We start from the raw sequence: 21,377 nt of genomic DNA, 5'->3' as shown, positions 1-21,377 counted from the left end.
CTCTCTCTCTCTCTCTCTCTCTCTCTCTCTCTCTCTCTCTATCTCATTCCCGTCCCAGTGTGTCCATTTTTATGTATTTGTTTTAACTTCTTAATAATTTCTATGCGTTCAAAATCCATTTATTATTTCTTAAATTATTTTAGGACTTCTCCACATGCTTGCTGCGTCTGTGGCTGAGAACCGATATTAATAACTCGTCTCTGGGGAAATTATCTTCAATGAATTCATTGTGTCTTTTGCTTATTTTTTATCTCGTTTTCTCAAAAAGGAAAAATATATTTTAAATACAAGTATTTCACGGTGGAATTTAATTTTATATTCATATATTAAATTTCACGGTGGAATTTAATTTTATATTCATATATTTTGCTTTGGAATTTAAATTTAAATACTAATGTTTCGTGCCAGTATTTTATTTTATATTAATGTTTTAATAGTTTTAAACAGTCATGAGGAATGTTAAAGAGAAAAAAAAACTGTTGTCAAGGTCACCTATTTCCAAATTTATAGGAAAATATGTTTCGAGCGCCATGAATTTGTATGAAAATTATCGCTCTAGAGCTTGAACTGCTCTGCTGATTTGAATTATAATTTAATCATTGTTTTACCGAAAAATTTTAAGCTATCACATGAACAAATCAATCATTTGATATATCACGTTATTGCGATTTATGTGTGTGCATTTTAAGCTATTGTTTTGATTTTAGCAAATATCAGGAGAAAGAAAAAAGATTGTTTTTTGTTAAGCCAATTAGCGGTATTTTGCTTAATGAGCTTCTAGATTGTCACCAGCAATTACGAGTGCAATTTTTGTCCCAATTTACTGACTCTCTAGTGATGATTACCTGATATAGTTTCCACTGAGATTTTTACTGAAAACGTGTTTAATTACCTGGAGTTAAAACTTATGTGTGTTGACCAGACCACACACTAGAAGGTGAAGGGACGACGACGACGTTTTGGTCCGTCCTGGACCATTCTCAAGTCGGTTGCGAGAATGGTCCAGGACAGACCGAAACGCCGTCATCCCTTCACCTTCTAGTGTGTGGTCTGGTCAACATACTTCAGCCACGTTATTGTGACTCATTGCCTGCAACTTATGTGTGAATTGCATGGAACAAATCATCTGACATTGGTTACCTAGAGCTAATTATCCAAAATAAATGCCTGTAGCCATTTCCAAAGAATGGTTATAGATAATCCCTGGTCTGGTTGCTGTGAGGACTGAGTGTCACCCTTCTGTGCCTCCACCAGGAGCCACAATGAGGACGTGGCGCTGTTGTCAGGGGAGGAGGCAGCTACGGAGCCCCTCTCTGTTATGGACTGTCTACAGATAGCTCTCCAGGTCGCTGCTGGGATGAAGTATTTGGCCTCACAGGTAACATGCTTGTGTAGTTGTGTGTGTGTGTGTGTGTGTGTGTGTGTGTGTGTGTGTGTGTGTGTGTGTGTGTGTATGTGTGTGTGTGTGTGTGTGTGTGTGTGTGTGTGTGTGTGTGTACGTGTGTGCGTGTGTGCGTGTGTGTGTGCGTGTGTGTGTGTGTATGTGTGTGTGTGTGTGTGTGTGTGTGTGTATTTAGTACTTATGTCTGCAGAATCGAGCTGTTAGCTCTTGGACCCCGCTTTTCCAACTATCTTTTGCCTAAAGTATTGACTCCCAATCTATTTTTCCTTTATTATATCTACTACATTTTTCTCTCTCACACACTCATACATCCCCATGATGCAGTCTGTACCAGGTGACTAACTCCTAGGTACCTATTTGCTGCTAGGTGAACAGGTGCATCAGGTAAAAGAAACTGCATTTTGTTTCTGTCTCGACCAGGAATCGAACCCGGGCCCTTAGGACTGCACTTCCAGACCAGTGTATATGTGTGTGTATGTACTCACCTACATGTGCTTGTCTGGCTGAGCATCCATTCTAAAGTCCTGCCTTTTTTACTATCTTTAGATCAATGAAGTGGCCCATTTCCTCTCGCTTTTCTAATCATATTGATATTCAAAGAATGTGTATCTAATTGGCTTCGACAATTACCTTACCTGGTCTATCCCTCTTATTTACGACCTTGAGAGTAAAACATTTATTTTTTGGCATCTCTATGGCTTATCTGCTTTTCTAATTATGTCCTCGTGTGCATTTGTGTGAATATGTGTGCATATGTGTGCAAGTGTGTGTGTGTGTGTGTGTGTGTGTGTGTGTGTGTGTGTGTGTGTGTGTGTGTGTGTGTGTGTGTGTACTCACCTAGTTGTACTCACCTAGTTGTGTTTGCGGGGGTTGAGCTCTGGCTCTTTGGTCCCGCCTCTCAACCGTCAATCAACAGGTGTACAGATTCCTGAGCCTATCGGGCTCTGTCATATCTACACTTGAAACTGTGTATGGAGTGAGCCTCCACCACATCACCCCTTAATGCATTCCATTTGTCAACCACTCTGACACTAAAAAAGTTCTTTCTAATATCTCTGTGGCTCATTTGGGCACTCAGTTTCCACCTGTGTCCCCTTGTGCGTGTTCCCCTTGTGTTAAATAGACTGTCTTTATCTACCCTATCAATCCCCTTCAGAATCTTGAATGTGGTGATCATGTCCCCCCTAACTCTTCTGTCTTCCAGCGAAGTGAGGTTTAATTCCCGTAGTCTCTCCTCGTAGCTCATACCTCTCAGCTCGGGTACTAGTCTGGTGGCAAACCTTTGAACCTTTTCCAGTTTAGTCTTATCCTTGACTAGATATGGACTCCATGCTGGGGCTGCATACTCCAGGATTGGCCTGACATATGTGGTATACAAAGTTCTGAATGATTATTCTTTACACAAGTTTCTGAATGCCGTTCGTATGTTGGCCAGCCTGGCATATGCCGCTGATGTTATCCGCTTGATATGTGCTGCAGGAGACAGGTCTGGCGTGATATCAACCCCCAAGTCTTTTTCCTTCTCTGACTCCTGAAGAATTTCCTCTCCCAGATGATACCTTGTATCTGGCCTCCTGCTCCCTACACCTATCTTCATTACATTACATTTGGTTGGGTTAAACTCTAACAACCATTAGTTCGACCATTCCTTCAGCTTGTCTAGGTCTTCTTGAAGCCTCAAACAGTCCTCTTCTGTTTTAATCCTTCTCATAATTTTAGCATCGTCCGCAAACATTGAGAGAAATGAATCGATACCCTCCGGGAGATCATTTACATATATCAGAAACAAGATAGGACCGAGTACAGAGCCCTGTGGGACTCCACTGGTGACTTCACGCCAATCGGAGGTCTCACCCCTCACCGTAACTCTCTGCTTCCTATTGCTTAGATACTCCCTTATCCACTGGAGCACCTTACCAGCTACACCTGCCTGTCTCTCCAGCTTATGTACCAGCCTCTTATGCGGTACTGTGTCAAAGGCTTTCCGACAATCCAAGAAAATGCAGTCCGCCCAGCCCTCTCTTTCTTGCTTAATCTGTGTCACCTGATCGTAGAATTCTATCAAGCCTGTAAGGCAAGATTTACCCTCCCTGAATCCATGTTGGCGATTTGTCACGAAGTCCCTTCTCTCCAGATGTGTTACCAGGTTTTTTCTCACGATCTTCTCCATCACCTTGCATGGTATACAAGTCAAGGACACTGGCCTGTAGTTCAGTGCCTCTTGTCTGTCGCCCTTTTTGTATATTGGGACCACATTCGCCGTCTTCCATATTTCTGGTAGGTCTCCCGTCTCTAGTGATTTACTATACACTATGGAGAGTGGCAAGCAAAGTGCCTCTGCACACTCTTTCAGTACCCATGGTGAGATCCCATCTGGACCAACCGCCTTTCTAACATCCAGATCCAGCAGGTGTCTCTTGACCTCCTCTCTCGTAATTTCGAACTCCTCCAAGGCCGCCTGGTTTACCTCCCTTTCTCCTAGCACAGTGACCTCACCCTGTTCTATTGTGAAGACCTCCTGGAACCTCTTGTTGAGTTCCTCACACACCTCTCTGTCATTCTCTGTATACCTGTCCTCGCCTGTTCTAAGTTTCAATACCTGTTCTTTCACTGTTGTTTTCCTTCTGATGTGACTGTGGAGTAGCTTTGGTTCGGTCTTGGCTTTGTTTGCTATATCATTTTCAAAAATTTTCTCTGCTTCTCTTCTCACCCTGACGTACTCATTCCTGGTTCTCTGGTATCTCTCCCTGCTTTCTGGTGTTCTGTTATTCCGGAAGTTCCTCCACGCCTTTTTGTTCAGTTTCTTCGCTTCCATACATGCCCTATTATACCATGGATTCTTTTGTTGCTTCTCGGATTTTTCCCTTTGGGCCGGGATGAACCTGTTTACTGCCTCCTGACACTTTTGGGTAACATAGTCCATCATACCCTGTACAGACTTGTGTACTCACCTAGTTGTACTCACCTAGTTGTGTTTGCGGGGGTTGAGCTCTGGCTCTTTGGTCCCGCCTCTCAACCGTCAATCAACAGGTGTACAGATTCCTGAGCCTATCGGGCTCTGTCATATCTACACTTGAAACTGTGTATGGAGTGAGCCTCCACCACATCACCCCCTAATGCATTCCATTTGTCAACCACTCTGACACTAAAAAAGTTCTTTCTAATATCTCTGTGGCTCATTTGGGCACTCAGTTTCCACCTGTGTCCCCTTGTGCGTGTTCCCCTTGTGTTAAATAGACTGTCTTTATCTACCCTATCAATCCCCTTCAGAATCTTGAATGTGGTGATCATGTCCCCCCTAACTCTTCTGTCTTCCAGCGAAGTGAGGTTTAATTCCCGTAGTCTCTCCGCGTAGCTCATACCTCTCAGCTCGGGTACTAGTCTGGTGGCAAACCTTTGAACCTTTTCCAGTTTAGTCTTATCCTTGACTAGATATGGACTCCATGCTGGGGCTGCATACTCCAGGATTGGCCTGACATATGTGGTATACAAAGTTCTGAATGATTCTTTACACAAGTTTCTGAATGCCGTTCGTATGTTGGCCAGCCTGGCATATGCCGCTGATGTTATCCGCTTGATATGTGCTGCAGGAGACAGGTCTGGCGTGATATCAACCCCCGTCTTTTTCCTTCTCTGACTCCTGAAGAATTTCCTCTCCCAGATGATACCTTGTATCTGGCCTCCTGCTCCCTACACCTATCTTCATTACATTACATTTGGTTGGGTTAAACTCTAACAACCATTTGTTCGACCATTCCTTCAGCTTGTCTAGGTCTTCTTGAAGCCTCAAACAGTCCTCTTCTGTTTTAATCCTTCTCATAATTTTAGCATCGTCCGCAAACATTGAGAGAAATGAATCGATACCCTCCGGGAGATCATTTACATATATCAGAAACAAGATAGGACCGAGTACAGAGCCCTGTGGGACTCCACTGGTGACTTCACGCCAATCGGAGGTCTCACCCCTCACCGTAACTCTCTGCTTCCTATTGCTTAGATACTCCCTTATCCACTGGAGCACCTTACCAGCTACACCTGCCTGTCTCTCCAGCTTATGTACCAGCCTCTTATGCGGTACTGTGTCAAAGGCTTTCCGACAATCCAAGAAAATGCAGTCCGCCCAGCCCTCTCTTTCTTGCTTAATCTGTGTCACCTGATCGTAGAATTCTATCAAGCCTGTAAGGCAAGATTTACCCTCCCTGAATCCATGTTGGCGATTTGTCACGAAGTCCCTTCTCTCCAGATGTGTTACCAGGTTTTTTCTCACGATCTTCTCCATCACCTTGCATGGTATACAAGTCAAGGACACTGGCCTGTAGTTCAGTGCCTCTTGTCTGTCGCCCTTTTTGTATATTGGGACCACATTCGCCGTCTTCCATATTTCTGGTAGGTCTCCCGTCTCTAGTGATTTACTATACACTATGGAGAGTGGCAAGCAAAGTGCCTCTGCACACTCTTTCAGTACCCATGGTGAGATCCCATCTGGACCAACCGCCTTTCTAACATCCAGATCCAGCAGGTGTCTCTTGACCTCCTCTCTCGTAATTTCGAACTCCTCCAAGGCCGCCTGGTTTACCTCCCTTTCTCCTAGCACAGTGACCTCACCCTGTTCTATTGTGAAGACCTCCTGGAACCTCTTGTTGAGTTCCTCACACACCTCTCTGTCATTCTCTGTATACCTGTCCTCGCCTGTTCTAAGTTTCAATACCTGTTCTTTCACTGTTGTTTTCCTTCTGATGTGACTGTGGAGTAGCTTTGGTTCGGTCTTGGCTTTGTTTGCTATATCATTTTCAAAAATTTTCTCTGCTTCTCTTCTCACCCTGACGTACTCATTCCTGGTTCTCTGGTATCTCTCCCTGCTTTCTGGTGTTCTGTTATTCCGGAAGTTCCTCCACGCCTTTTTGTTCAGTTTCTTCGCTTCCATACATGCCCTATTATACCATGGATTCTTTTGTTGCTTCTCGGATTTTTCCCTTTGGGCCGGGATGAACCTGTTTACTGCCTCCTGACACTTTTGGGTAACATAGTCCATCATACCCTGTACAGACTTGTGTACTCACCTAGTTGTACTCACCTAGTTGTGTTTGCGGGGGTTGAGCTCTGGCTCTTTGGTCCCGCCTCTCAACCGTCAATCAACAGGTGTACAGATTCCTGAGCCTATCGGGCTCTGTCATATCTACACTTGAAACTGTGTATGGAGTGAGCCTCCACCACATCACCCCCTAATGCATTCCATTTGTCAACCACTCTGACACTAAAAAAGTTCTTTCTAATATCTCTGTGGCTCATTTGGGCACTCAGTTTCCACCTGTGTCCCCTTGTGCGTGTTCCCCTTGTGTTAAATAGACTGTCTTTATCTACCCTATCAATCCCCTTCAGAATCTTGAATGTGGTGATCATGTCCCCCCTAACTCTTCTGTCTTCCAGCGAAGTGAGGTTTAATTCCCGTAGTCTCTCCGCGTAGCTCATACCTCTCAGCTCGGGTACTAGTCTGGTGGCAAACCTTTGAACCTTTTCCAGTTTAGTCTTATCCTTGACTAGATATGGACTCCATGCTGGGGCTGCATACTCCAGGATTGGCCTGACATATGTGGTATACAAAGTTCTGAATGATTCTTTACACAAGTTTCTGAATGCCGTTCGTATGTTGGCCAGCCTGGCATATGCCGCTGATGTTATCCGCTTGATATGTGCTGCAGGAGACAGGTCTGGCGTGATATCAACCCCCGTCTTTTTCCTTCTCTGACTCCTGAAGAATTTCCTCTCCCAGATGATACCTTGTATCTGGCCTCCTGCTCCCTACACCTATCTTCATTACATTACATTTGGTTGGGTTAAACTCTAACAACCATTTGTTCGACCATTCCTTCAGCTTGTCTAGGTCTTCTTGAAGCCTCAAACAGTCCTCTTCTGTTTTAATCCTTCTCATAATTTTAGCATCGTCCGCAAACATTGAGAGAAATGAATCGATACCCTCCGGGAGATCATTTACATATATCAGAAACAAGATAGGACCGAGTACAGAGCCCTGTGGGACTCCACTGGTGACTTCACGCCAATCGGAGGTCTCACCCCTCACCGTAACTCTCTGCTTCCTATTGCTTAGATACTCCCTTATCCACTGGAGCACCTTACCAGCTACACCTGCCTGTCTCTCCAGCTTATGTACCAGCCTCTTATGCGGTACTGTGTCAAAGGCTTTCCGACAATCCAAGAAAATGCAGTCCGCCCAGCCCTCTCTTTCTTGCTTAATCTGTGTCACCTGATCGTAGAATTCTATCAAGCCTGTAAGGCAAGATTTACCCTCCCTGAATCCATGTTGGCGATTTGTCACGAAGTCCCTTCTCTCCAGATGTGTTACCAGGTTTTTTCTCACGATCTTCTCCATCACCTTGCATGGTATACAAGTCAAGGACACTGGCCTGTAGTTCAGTGCCTCTTGTCTGTCGCCCTTTTTGTATATTGGGACCACATTCGCCGTCTTCCATATTTCTGGTAGGTCTCCCGTCTCTAGTGATTTACTATACACTATGGAGAGTGGCAAGCAAAGTGCCTCTGCACACTCTTTCAGTACCCATGGTGAGATCCCATCTGGACCAACCGCCTTTCTAACATCCAGATCCAGCAGGTGTCTCTTGACCTCCTCTCTCGTAATTTCGAACTCCTCCAAGGCCGCCTGGTTTACCTCCCTTTCTCCTAGCACAGTGACCTCACCCTGTTCTATTGTGAAGACCTCCTGGAACCTCTTGTTGAGTTCCTCACACACCTCTCTGTCATTCTCTGTATACCTGTCCTCGCCTGTTCTAAGTTTCAATACCTGTTCTTTCACTGTTGTTTTCCTTCTGATGTGACTGTGGAGTAGCTTTGGTTCGGTCTTGGCTTTGTTTGCTATATCATTTTCAAAAATTTTCTCTGCTTCTCTTCTCACCCTGACGTACTCATTCCTGGTTCTCTGGTATCTCTCCCTGCTTTCTGGTGTTCTGTTATTCCGGAAGTTCCTCCACGCCTTTTTGTTCAGTTTCTTCGCTTCCATACATGCCCTATTATACCATGGATTCTTTTGTTGCTTCTCGGATTTTTCCCTTTGGGCCGGGATGAACCTGTTTACTGCCTCCTGACACTTTTGGGTAACATAGTCCATCATACCCTGTACAGACTTGTGTACTCACCTAGTTGTACTCACCTAGTTGTGTTTGCGGGGGTTGAGCTCTGGCTCTTTGGTCCCGCCTCTCAACCGTCAATCAACAGGTGTACAGATTCCTGAGCCTATCGGGCTCTGTCATATCTACACTTGAAACTGTGTATGGAGTGAGCCTCCACCACATCACCCCCTAATGCATTCCATTTGTCAACCACTCTGACACTAAAAAAGTTCTTTCTAATATCTCTGTGGCTCATTTGGGCACTCAGTTTCCACCTGTGTCCCCTTGTGCGTGTTCCCCTTGTGTTAAATAGACTGTCTTTATCTACCCTATCAATCCCCTTCAGAATCTTGAATGTGGTGATCATGTCCCCCCTAACTCTTCTGTCTTCCAGCGAAGTGAGGTTTAATTCCCGTAGTCTCTCCGCGTAGCTCATACCTCTCAGCTCGGGTACTAGTCTGGTGGCAAACCTTTGAACCTTTTCCAGTTTAGTCTTATCCTTGACTAGATATGGACTCCATGCTGGGGCTGCATACTCCAGGATTGGCCTGACATATGTGGTATACAAAGTTCTGAATGATTCTTTACACAAGTTTCTGAATGCCGTTCGTATGTTGGCCAGCCTGGCATATGCCGCTGATGTTATCCGCTTGATATGTGCTGCAGGAGACAGGTCTGGCGTGATATCAACCCCCGTCTTTTTCCTTCTCTGACTCCTGAAGAATTTCCTCTCCCAGATGATACCTTGTATCTGGCCTCCTGCTCCCTACACCTATCTTCATTACATTACATTTGGTTGGGTTAAACTCTAACAACCATTTGTTCGACCATTCCTTCAGCTTGTCTAGGTCTTCTTGAAGCCTCAAACAGTCCTCTTCTGTTTTAATCCTTCTCATAATTTTAGCATCGTCCGCAAACATTGAGAGAAATGAATCGATACCCTCCGGGAGATCATTTACATATATCAGAAACAAGATAGGACCGAGTACAGAGCCCTGTGGGACTCCACTGGTGACTTCACGCCAATCGGAGGTCTCACCCCTCACCGTAACTCTCTGCTTCCTATTGCTTAGATACTCCCTTATCCACTGGAGCACCTTACCAGCTACACCTGCCTGTCTCTCCAGCTTATGTACCAGCCTCTTATGCGGTACTGTGTCAAAGGCTTTCCGACAATCCAAGAAAATGCAGTCCGCCCAGCCCTCTCTTTCTTGCTTAATCTGTGTCACCTGATCGTAGAATTCTATCAAGCCTGTAAGGCAAGATTTACCCTCCCTGAATCCATGTTGGCGATTTGTCACGAAGTCCCTTCTCTCCAGATGTGTTACCAGGTTTTTTCTCACGATCTTCTCCATCACCTTGCATGGTATACAAGTCAAGGACACTGGCCTGTAGTTCAGTGCCTCTTGTCTGTCGCCCTTTTTGTATATTGGGACCACATTCGCCGTCTTCCATATTTCTGGTAGGTCTCCCGTCTCTAGTGATTTACTATACACTATGGAGAGTGGCAAGCAAAGTGCCTCTGCACACTCTTTCAGTACCCATGGTGAGATCCCATCTGGACCAACCGCCTTTCTAACATCCAGATCCAGCAGGTGTCTCTTGACCTCCTCTCTCGTAATTTCGAACTCCTCCAAGGCCGCCTGGTTTACCTCCCTTTCTCCTAGCACAGTGACCTCACCCTGTTCTATTGTGAAGACCTCCTGGAACCTCTTGTTGAGTTCCTCACACACCTCTCTGTCATTCTCTGTATACCTGTCCTCGCCTGTTCTAAGTTTCAATACCTGTTCTTTCACTGTTGTTTTCCTTCTGATGTGACTGTGGAGTAGCTTTGGTTCGGTCTTGGCTTTGTTTGCTATATCATTTTCAAAAATTTTCTCTGCTTCTCTTCTCACCCTGACGTACTCATTCTTGGTTCTCTGGTATCTCTCCCTGCTTTCTGGTGTTCTGTTATTCCGGAAGTTCCTCCACGCCTTCTTGTTCAGTTTCTTCGCTTCCATACATGCCCTATTATACCATGGATTCTTTTGTTGCTTCTCGGATTTTTCCCTTTGGGCCGGGATGAACCTGTTTACTGCCTCCTGACACTTTTGGGTAACATAGTCCGTCATACCCTGTACAGACTTGTCTCTGAGGTCTGTGTCCCAAGGTATTTCACTTAGGAAACTTCTCATCTGTTCATAATTCCCCTTTCGGTATGCCAGCCTTTTGATTCCTAGTTCTTTTTGGGGGGAGATAAGTCCTAGCTCTACCAGGTACTCAAAGTTCAATACACTGTGGTCACTCATTCCCAAGGGCGCTTCCATCTTAACTTCCCTTATATCCCATTCATTTAGGGTAAATATCAAATCAAGCATTGCTGGTTCATCTTCTCCTCTCATTCTTGTTGGCTCTTTGGTATGCTGGCTTAGAAAGTTTCTTGTTGCCACGTCCAGCAGCTTAGCTCTCCATGTTTCTGGTCCTCCATGCGGGTCTCTGTTCTTCCAATCTATCTTCCCATGGTTGAAGTCTCCCATAATTAGTAGTCCAGATCCATTCCTGCTAGCAACAGAAGCTGCTCTTTCTATTATGTTAATGGTGGCCATGTTGTTTCTATCATATTCCTGTCTAGGTCTTCTGTCATTTGGTGGTGGATTATATATGACTGCGACTATAATTTTTTTCCCTCCATTTGTTACAGTACCTGCTATGTAGTCACTGAAACCTTCACAGCCCTGAATATCCATCTCCTCAAAATCCCAGCCTTTTCTTACCAGCAGAGCTACACCACCCCCACCTCTTCCTTCCCTCTCTTTCCGCATAACATAATAGTCCTGTGGAAACACTGCATTTGTTATTGTTTTCGTGATCTTTGTTTCTGTGAGGGCTATTATGTCTGGGTTTTCCTCTAGTACCAGTTCTCCAAGCTCATTTGCTTTATTTGTAATTCCATCTATGTTAGTGTACATCGCTTTGAGGCTCACTTTCTTCTGTCCCTTCTCAAATCGCCTCCTTGGTGAGTGTTCTGCTGGTGGGGGAGGCTGTTCCATGGGTGTGAGGACCTGTGAGGTGGGTAACAGGATCTCAGAGGATACTGGAATGAGGGGCGGGGGATCCAGTGAAGGGGGAGGGACAGGGAGGGTATGGGGTGAAAGGGGAGGGAGGACGGGAAGGAAAGGGGGGGAGGGAGGACTCGGGAGTGTGTGTGTGTGTGTGTGTGTGTGTATGAGTGGGGGGAGGGGTGCAGTCTCAATACCCAGGACCCCAGAGCCAATCCACTGGACCCCAGTGCCAATTACAAGGACCCCCTCTCTCACTCCCCAGGAACCTCAGAGCAAATCCTCAGGACCTCAGTATCAATCTCCAAAATACATTTTTCTTTCATTTTTAAGAGTTAAAGAAATTTATGTTCCTCATTTATTACATAATATTATGCTACTATAATGGATTATATATATATATATATATATATATATATATATATATATATATATATATATATATATATATATATATATATATATATATATATAGTCATCCTCATACCCCAGCTCATTGTCTGATGCAAGAATCAACACAGAAGATGTTAAATACTATATAATTTGTGTACTAACCGTTTCCCCCCCTGTCCTCCACCAGCACTACGTTCACCGGGACCTGGCCACCAGGAACTGCCTGGTCGGGGCTCACCTGGTGGTGAAGATCGGCGACTTCGGGATGTCCAGAGACGTCTACACGACGGATTACTACCAGGTGAGTGACCTGGAACGGAGCTCCTGACCTGAATTTTGAGCAGGCTCGAACCCGGTTCTAATAGCCTTTCTTGTTAAAGCTATTTATGACTGAAAATCCAGATTCACGAAGCAGTTACGCAAGTACTTACGAACGTGTACATTTTTCCTCAATCTTTGACATGTTTGGCTACATTTATTAAACAGTTTGCGAGCATGTAAACTTCTCAATCAACTGTTGTTGTTGTTATAAACAGCCTCCTGGTGCTTAGGAGCTCATTAACTGTTTAATAATTGTAAACAAAGCCGCCAAAGATTGATAAATGATGTACAGGTTCGTAAGTGCTTGCGTAACTGCTTTGTGAATCTGGCCCAACCTGGCAGCAACTCACGAAGGCTCGTTCTCACTTAAAGCTCTATAATCTTATGAATTAACACCCCCATAATATTAACGTTCTCCGGGACTAATAATTAAGCTCACGCACACGCACACACACACACACACACACACCTCCCGAGGGAGCTCTGAACCCCCAGTAGTTTCTATCTGGCAACAAACTGTATTGCCAGTAATGCAACGCGGCTGAGCAGGTGCTGGCTATCTGTCCCCCCCCCCCCTCCTCGCCCGAGTTGCACTTGACCTTTACCCTAGTTTATCAGCGGCTATACATTCTTGAGAACAAAAGAGCCAATGGCAAGGATGCCACGGTAACAATAGAACTGCCGAACTGCCTCGTTCTCGACTGCTTTTCCTTCTCTCCATTCGTCTAGGGAAAGCTTTCCCGACCAGTGATTGGCTGCAATCCCTTTTATAAGGACAAGAAACATACATACATACATATATACATACATACATACATACATACATACATACATACATACATACATACATACATACATACATAAATACATATATACATATATACATACATACATACATGACAGTCGGTTTACTAACCAGGCCTGGATACTCACGATAAGGAAGACTCTTTTGGAGTACCTAACTGGTATCTAACTGAGACTTATAAACCTTATCTAGAGCACCACAATGGTACCTGCATGGAGGTACTCCATGCACCTGATGGGTAGTTGTCTAAGTTATGGTAGTACCCGTTGTTACATTATCTGACACCAGCTATGTGGACTAGCTATGACCTCCAGGTATGACCCCAGCTATGACACTAGCTGATACCACCTATGACACTAGCTGATACCAGCTATGATACTAGCTGATACCAGCTATGATACCAGCTGACACAGCCATGACACCAGCTACAGCAGCTGTACGAAAGAAATGCATGGTATTCAGGACCCAAAAATACCTCTCAAGACCACACAGCAATTTGTAAATAAACATTTTATATTGTAAATAATTGTAAATTTAATTGTAAATAAACAATTTTCATAGAAAATATTCACGTATAGGACAAAAACATTCTTGGTGAGATTTTTGTATAGTTCTAAATCATAGTTTTTGACTACTGATTTTTTTTTTTTTATTTAATTTGGCACATGTGTGTAACCTTGTTGGCGCCAGGAGCCAAAAATTTGAACACTTGACTGATATTTATGAACACTAATTTCAGCAAATGTAAAATTTTCTCATTTTTGAACACATTTTTTTTTTTTTGCGTTATTGACACCTGAAGATTTGCTCTTAATTAGGGATAATTATGATCACCGCAATGTGGACACTTCATAGGCCTAATTATTTTTCGGCTCTGGTGGGTTAGGCCTATATAGTTTCTGATGTGTTTAAGTAGGCTCTTCCCTAACTATAATATTTTATTTAGGCTATAATATTTATAATATTTAGTTTGGCTATACCTTAACTATAATAGTTATACCCTTTCTATAATCTAATATAATAAGGAGAACAGTAGTTTACGGAGTACTTTACGGAGACTTTACGGAGACTTTACGGACTTTACGGAGACTTTACGGACTTTACGGAGTAAAGTACTCCGTAAAGTACTATCCGTAAAGTGCTACTATCCGTAAAGTACTACTATCCGTACTAAAGTACGTAAAGTACTATTTAGTACTTTAATAAAATACTAAAGTAAAGTACGTAAAAAACTATCAATAAATTCATAGTACTTTACGGAGTACCGTTCATAGTACCTACGCAAACGCATTTTTGACGCACACATACGCACGCAAGTACGCACACGCACGCACGGACGGGCGGACAGGCCCACACAGACACGGAGATGCGACAAAGGGTAACAATATGACAGGTCTCACCAATGCAATGTAGACCTGAACCTGGAGTTTACACTCAGAAAATCCCACTAACGTGATATACATTAACGAGAAAATCCAACCATTGGGACTGGGATCCGACACCGCTCAATGGTCAACTCGAAATGACTTTAGGTGAAATAGTCTCTCGATTACCAAGATTTTTGGTACAGTCGTGTTGGTCTAGTGGTTAAGGTACCATGTACGCCAAGGTGCATAGCGCTCCTCCTGGCTATCTGGGGTTCGAATCCTTTTGGAATTGTATCACAAAATTGCATAAACGCACAAGCCGACTGTATAAACGTGCATGCCTATAAGTGAACTGATTTGATGAAAACGATTTTTGGTCTGTGGCCACCGAGTGCTATCGGGATTATGATATTTATATATATATATATATATATATATATATATATATATATATATATATATATATACACACAATCAATTCCCAATTGCGTGATTTTCATAATAAATACTTACTTGGGGACCATTCAAGGCTTGAATAGTCCCCCAAGCACATACATCACTTTAACTCCTCAGAGGATTCGAACCCAGGCCCTCCATGCAGGCAGAGGGGGGTCTTCCCCCTCCCTCCCTACCCCCCCCCCCCATCAACAGCACTGTACTCTGGCCACCGCCGCTGATATACAGTAGTCACCAGTGCTGATTAATGGCTATTAAAAACAAAAAAAAGCTTTCAGTCTCCCCTTTTTTTAATATCCATTAGTTGCTCTTCAGCCGCCTCGACCCCCTGTTGCTGCCGCGATGACCGGCCCCGCGCCTCAAAGGAACAACACGTATCATGGAGCTTTTTTTAAGCTGTGTTCCAACGGCCATATTTGCGACTGAAAGCTCTCGTCAATCAAGTTACCTCCTCAAAACGAAGCCAAATTTGATATTGTCGGGGGAACACGTATCGTTCCTGGGCGGGCAAGGGGGGAAGGAAGGGTGTGTGTGTGTGTGTGTGTGTGTGTGTGTGTGTGTGTGTGTGTGTGTGTGTGCAGGAGTCGTGAGAAGAGAAGCAGGGAGGGAGAGAAAAGAGAAGCAGAGATGAAGAGAAGCGAAGCAGAGAAGAGAGAGAGTGTGTGGGTGTGTGTGTGTGTGTGTGTGTGTGTGTGTGTGTGTGTGTGTGTGTGTGTGTGTGTGTGTGTGTGTAAGCGAGAAAGTAAATCAGGATGGGGAAGCACTGAGATAAATTGATAGATAAGAAGAATATAAAGATTAGAAATTGAGAGAGGGAGAGAGAGAGAAGGAAAATACTTTGCATAAAGGGAGATAAGTAAGAGAATACAATAGGAATGACGTAGAGAAGAGAGGGGGACATAAACCTACCATGATAGAGAAGGATAAGGAACCTTATAGAGAGAGAGACGAAAGGTCACGTGAGCTATGCACTCAAAACGCGAGTGATTCAAAGTCTAAAAGGAGACCAACATGTCCCTCAGGATGGCTGTTATGTAGTCTCTTTCTTCCTCTCCTCCTCCTTGACTTTCTCCTCCTCCTACTCTTCTGTCTTCAGTTTCTCCTTTCCTCCTACTCCTTCTAATTCTCCTTCTTCTTCTCCTCTTCTCCTGCTCCGAGACACACTTACGTATTCTTACTATGATATCCACTCCACACTTGAGTATCGTAAGTCTCTCTGCTACAGCTCCTTGTCAGGCAACAGAGAGAGGGTCCACAAGGACTGTCTGGAGTCAGCTTATCAACATGCTGCAGCTTTTCGTTACACGATGCCTGGGAGTGGCTGAATGTGCCTGGGAGTACCTGGGAGTACCTGGGAGTGTCTGGGAGAGTTAAGACACTTCAAAAATTGTCTTTGTGAATATACAAAGAGCCAAGTATAGAAAGTCAACGTCAGTGTAGAACCTCTTTCAGACGATGGCAAGAGGAGCTAGAAGGTGCACTTTGCATTTCATAACAAGCGAGAGAGAGAGAAAGAGAGAGAGAGAGAGAGAGAGAGAGAGAGAGAGAGAGAGAGAGAGAGAGAGAGAGAGAGAGAGAGAGAGAGAGAGAGAGAGAGACAGAGAGAGAGACAGAGAGAGAGAGAGACAGAGAGAGAGACAGAGAGAGAGACAGAGAGAGAGAGAGAGAGAGAGAGAGAGAGAGACAGATGCTGAAGGTGGTTCTAAGATCATTCGTCACTAATTAGCACTAGAAACTATCACGAACCATTCCCACCTTTATGCAAGCAGTCAACAACCAATCATTTTCAACCACTACCACCTCTCAGCTACTTAATTTCATCCTTCCCCTCTAACTGCCAACCTTCCCAAATTCTAACTACTGACACAACTAAGGCTCTGACATCCACCTCACAATTTACTAATCTCTCTAACACAACCGCTAACACCCATAATAGCTTCTAACATATCCACATCACAGCTTATAACATCTCCACATTATAGGTTCTAACACCTCCTCATCATAGATTCTAACACCCCCACATCACAGCTTATTTAACCTTCCATATCACAGCTTCTCGCACACATCACAGCTACTAACACCTGGTTGATACCTGGTTGATGGGGTTCTGGGAGTTCTTCTACTCCCCAAGCCCGGCCCGAGGCCAGGCTTGACTTGTGAGAGTTTGGTCCACTAGGCTGTTGCTTGGAGCGGCCCGCAGGCCTACATACCCACCACAGCCCGGTTGGTCCGGCACTCCTTGGAGGAATAAATATAGTATCCTCTTGAAGATGTCCACGGTTGTTCCGACAATATTTCTTATGCTTGCTGGGAGGACGTTGAGCAACCGCGGACCTCTGATGTTTATACAGTGTTCTCTGATTGTGCCTATGGCACCTCTGCTCTTCACTGGTTCTATTCTACATTTTCTTCCATATCGTTCACTCCAGTACGTTGTTATTTTTCTGTGTAGATTTGGTACTTGGCCCTCCAGTATCTCCCAGGTGTATATTATTTGATATCTCTCTCGTCTTCTTTCTAGTGAGTACATTTGGAGGGCTTTGAGACGATCCCAATAATTTAGGTGCTTTATTGCGTCTATGCGTGCCGTATATGTTCTCTGTATTCCCTCTATTTCAGCAATCTCTCCTGCTCTGAAGGGGGAAGTGAGTACTGAGCAGTACTCAAGACGGGACAACACAAGTGCCTTGAAGAGTACAACCATTTGTGATGGGATCCCTGGATTTGAAAGTTCTCGTAATCCATCCTATCATTTTTCTGGCTGTCGCAATATTTGCTTGGTTATGCTCCTTAAACGTTAGGTCGTCAGACATTATTATTCCCAAATCCTTTACATGCTGTTTTTCTACTACGGGCACATTTGATTGTGTTTTGTACTCTGTATTATGTTTAAGGTCCTCATTTTTACCGTACCTGAGTACCTGGAATTTATCACTGTTAAACATCATATTTTCTGATGCCCAGTCGAAAACTTTATTAATATCAGCTTGAAGTTTTTCAACGTCTTCAGCCGAGGTAATTTTCATACTGATTTTTGTGTCATCTGCAAAGGATGATACGAAGCTGTGACTTATATTTTTGTCTATATCTGATATGAGAATAAGGAAAAGCAGCGGTGCAAGGACTGTACCCTGAGGTACAGAGCTTTTAACTGCACTTGGACTAGATTTTATATGGTTGACCGTTACTCGCTGAGTCCTGTTTGACAGAAAACTGAGTATCCAGCGTCTTACTTTACCGGTTATTCCCATTGACTTCATTTTGTGTGCTATCATGCCATGGTCACCTTTATCGAAAGCCTTTGCGAAGTCCGTGTATATCACATCAGCATTCTGTTTTTCTTCTAATGCCTCAGTGACTTTGTCGTAGTGCTCAAGTAGCTGTGAGAGGCACGATCTTCCCGCTCGAAATCCATGTTGGCCTGGGTTGTGAAGGTCATTGGTCTCCATGAAATTGGTGACCTGACTCCTAATCACTCTCTCAAATACTTTTATGATGTGCGATGTTAGTGCAACTGGTCTATAATTCTTTGCCAATGCTTTGCTCCCTCCCTTGTGTAGAGGGGCTATGTCTGCTACTTTAAGTGCATCTGGTATCTCCCCCGTGTCTAAGCTCTTCCTCCACACTATACTGAGTGCCTGTGCTACCGGCACTTTGCATTTCTTTATAAATATTGAATTCCATGAGTCTGGACCTGGGGCCGAGTGCATGGGCATGTTTTCAATTTCTCTTTCAAAATTTAATGCGCTCGTGTTTATATCAGTTATATTTACAGGGGTTTGAATATCCCGCATAAAGAAATTGTCTGGATCTTCCACTTCATGTTGTTTATTGGAGTGCTAAACATGTCCTCATACTGCTTTTTTAGGATTTCACTAATTTCTTTGTCATCCTCCGTGTATGAACCTTCACTTGTACGAATAGGTCCAATACTGGCAGTGGTTTTTGCTTTTGATTTCGCATATGAGAAGAAATATTTTGGATTTTTCTTTATTTCCTGAATTGCTTTCTGTTCTAACTGCCTTTCTTCAGTTTCATATGAGTGTTTCAATTTCCGCTCGATTTCTTCAATCTCCCTATTTAAATTATTCCTTCTTTGACGGGAAATTCGTGTCTGCATAAGCCCTTCCCCCCTTCCCACCCCTTCATATCACACCTTCTGAAATACATAACACCTTGTGAAACACATCACAGCTTCTAAATCCCCCCCACGCACATCCTAGCTTCTAATACCCTCACATCAACATCTTGTTTCTAATACTTCTAATACCCACCATACTACAGCATCGAAGTTCCCCAAAACACAGCATCAAACACCATCAAGCCCTTAGCCCCACACCTAGCTACTAGCCCCACACCTAGCTACTAGCCCCACACCTAGCTACTAGCCCCACACCTAGCTACTAGCCCCACACCTAGCTACTAGCCCCTAGCCCCACACCCACCCAGCTGCTAAGACAACATCGCAACCTTCCCTCCACAGTTCGGGGGTCGAACGCTGCTGCCGGTGCGTTGGATGCCCCCAGAGAGCATCTTGTACCGACGGTTCACCATCGAGTCTGACATCTGGAGCTTTGGTGTGGTCCTATGGGAGATCTTCACCGGCGGCAAGCAGCCGTGGTACGGCTACACCAACCAGGAGGTGAGTCCCGGGGCGCTCAGAGCCCCCCTGGGGTACACTGGGGTACACTGGAGGGTGTATCAGGGGGGCTCACTTGATATATTTGAGAACCATTGGAGGTAGAGTGAGGTGCCACCTTCGAAAGCACTATCAAAGCAAATAACGATTCACTGCAGAGTCATTGTCGTCTTCATAGAGCTTCGGCCAGCGCTCTAATGCGTTGGGGTGAGCTGCGGTGAACTTTCACTCGGTTAGAGTGAAAGTTTAATGTAACAAATGCATTACTTAAAGCCCAGAATTGGTATAATATTTGATATATTCATTTTACCAAATCTAAATATTCTTTATGTACGTTATCTCTGCATCATTGAAACGTGTTAATGTTTGTTTGCTTTCCTTGCTCAGGTCATCACCCAGATCACAGCGGGAAAGATGCTGAACTGCCCTGAGCGTTGCCCCTCAGATATGTACCGTATAATGCTCTCCTGCTGGAGCAAGAACCCTCAGGAGAGGCACCCCATGGCCACCCTCTACGACCGCATTCGAAGCCTCACGACCGTCGAACCCCACGTGCTGGACTACGACTGAGAGAAGGGAGGTGGCTCCCTTCGTTGAAGCCTCCGTCGCGTCAGTTCGTAGTCCTCCGACACCTCACTAAGTCTTCAAGAGCGGCTGCTCATTGTGAATTTCATCGGGATATTCATGCCCGTGGCACCTCTTGGGTGACTTAATTCTTCATCAATCAGTCAGTGAATATCGTGTCCCGGCAAAACTGGCACGACCGAAACCCGCGTCGTCGACTGCCAGGAAGGATCGACACCGCCTCGCTACCTCTGAACCTTGTCATCGCCATCGAAATCGACTCCCGGGAACATCGAAATGGTTACCCAGAGCCGATCTTCACGCTCTGGACTGTGTCTTGACCGAGGTTTGCCTCTTCAGCATTGTAATCGAAAATGACTCTCCCTCACTACCATTGAGCCCAACTTCCGCGTCTGAGACTTATGGGTCAATACAAAGCTCTCAGGAGAAGGGCCAAGAGGCTCTGTTGGGGTCCGAGACACTTGTGAGGAGGACGGCATTGTGAGAATCAATGAGGACATTTTAAGACAGAAACGTATGAACGTCTTTCGTAAGAGAGAGATGAGGAATGAGAGAGAAATTGAGAGTGGTGAGTGATAAAGACAAATATGCCACACACAAACAAAAAAAATTTGTATATATATATATATATATATATATATATATATATATATATATATATATATATATATATATATATATATATATTATATATATATTATATATATATTATATATATATATTTATATATATATATATATATATATATATATATATATATATATATATATATATATATATAATATTTATTTAATATATAAGGGGGACCTCCTTTGTATTAGTGGGGACCCTTCGCCTCTGAGATGAAAATATACGGCACCTGGGGGAGCCTGGTGAAGCTTCGACATAATTGCTTGAATACTGCCTTCTTGGCCACCCTATACATAAACTTATTTTTTGTTTACCTGTATTATACAAGATTGGTTACATAAAAGGTACAAAGATAACAGTCAGAAGCTGTAGCTAGAGCTCCTCAGCATCTCCTGGGATGCTGGGCCCGGAACGAAGACTGCTGTGTATGTTTCCTCGCTGCATTGGCAGCTTTTGGGTCTCTTGTTGATTTGATGGGTTTGGAATCCAGTTCCTCGAGGAAGATCTTAACACCTTTAGCCTAGGCACCGAGAGTTTCTGAACCAGTAGGGAAGGTTACCTTGAGGTGCTTCCGGGGCTTAGCGTCCCCGCGGCCCGGT

General features: G+C 44.2%; 1 protein-coding gene across 1 annotated transcript in view; it reads left to right on the top strand.

The window, feature by feature from the left end:
• LOC123750093 (BDNF/NT-3 growth factors receptor) overlaps window positions 1-20,744 on the top strand; it is a 52,866-nt gene extending 32,122 nt beyond the window's left edge. The window contains exons 10-13 of the mRNA XM_069333880.1: window positions 1,255-1,378; window positions 12,163-12,276; window positions 19,408-19,566; window positions 19,951-20,744. Coding sequence (XP_069189981.1) covers window positions 1,255-1,378; window positions 12,163-12,276; window positions 19,408-19,566; window positions 19,951-20,133 — 580 coding nt within the window. The 3' untranslated portion in view covers window positions 20,134-20,744. The remainder of the gene's footprint in view (window positions 1-1,254; window positions 1,379-12,162; window positions 12,277-19,407; window positions 19,567-19,950) is intronic.
• Window positions 20,745-21,377: the final 633 nt, after the last annotated feature.

Source organism: Procambarus clarkii, chromosome 30 (genome assembly GCF_040958095.1).
Source record: "Procambarus clarkii isolate CNS0578487 chromosome 30, FALCON_Pclarkii_2.0, whole genome shotgun sequence".
NCBI classification, from domain to species: domain Eukaryota; kingdom Metazoa; phylum Arthropoda; class Malacostraca; order Decapoda; family Cambaridae; genus Procambarus; species Procambarus clarkii.
This window is presented reverse-complemented; position numbering and strand designations above follow the sequence as displayed.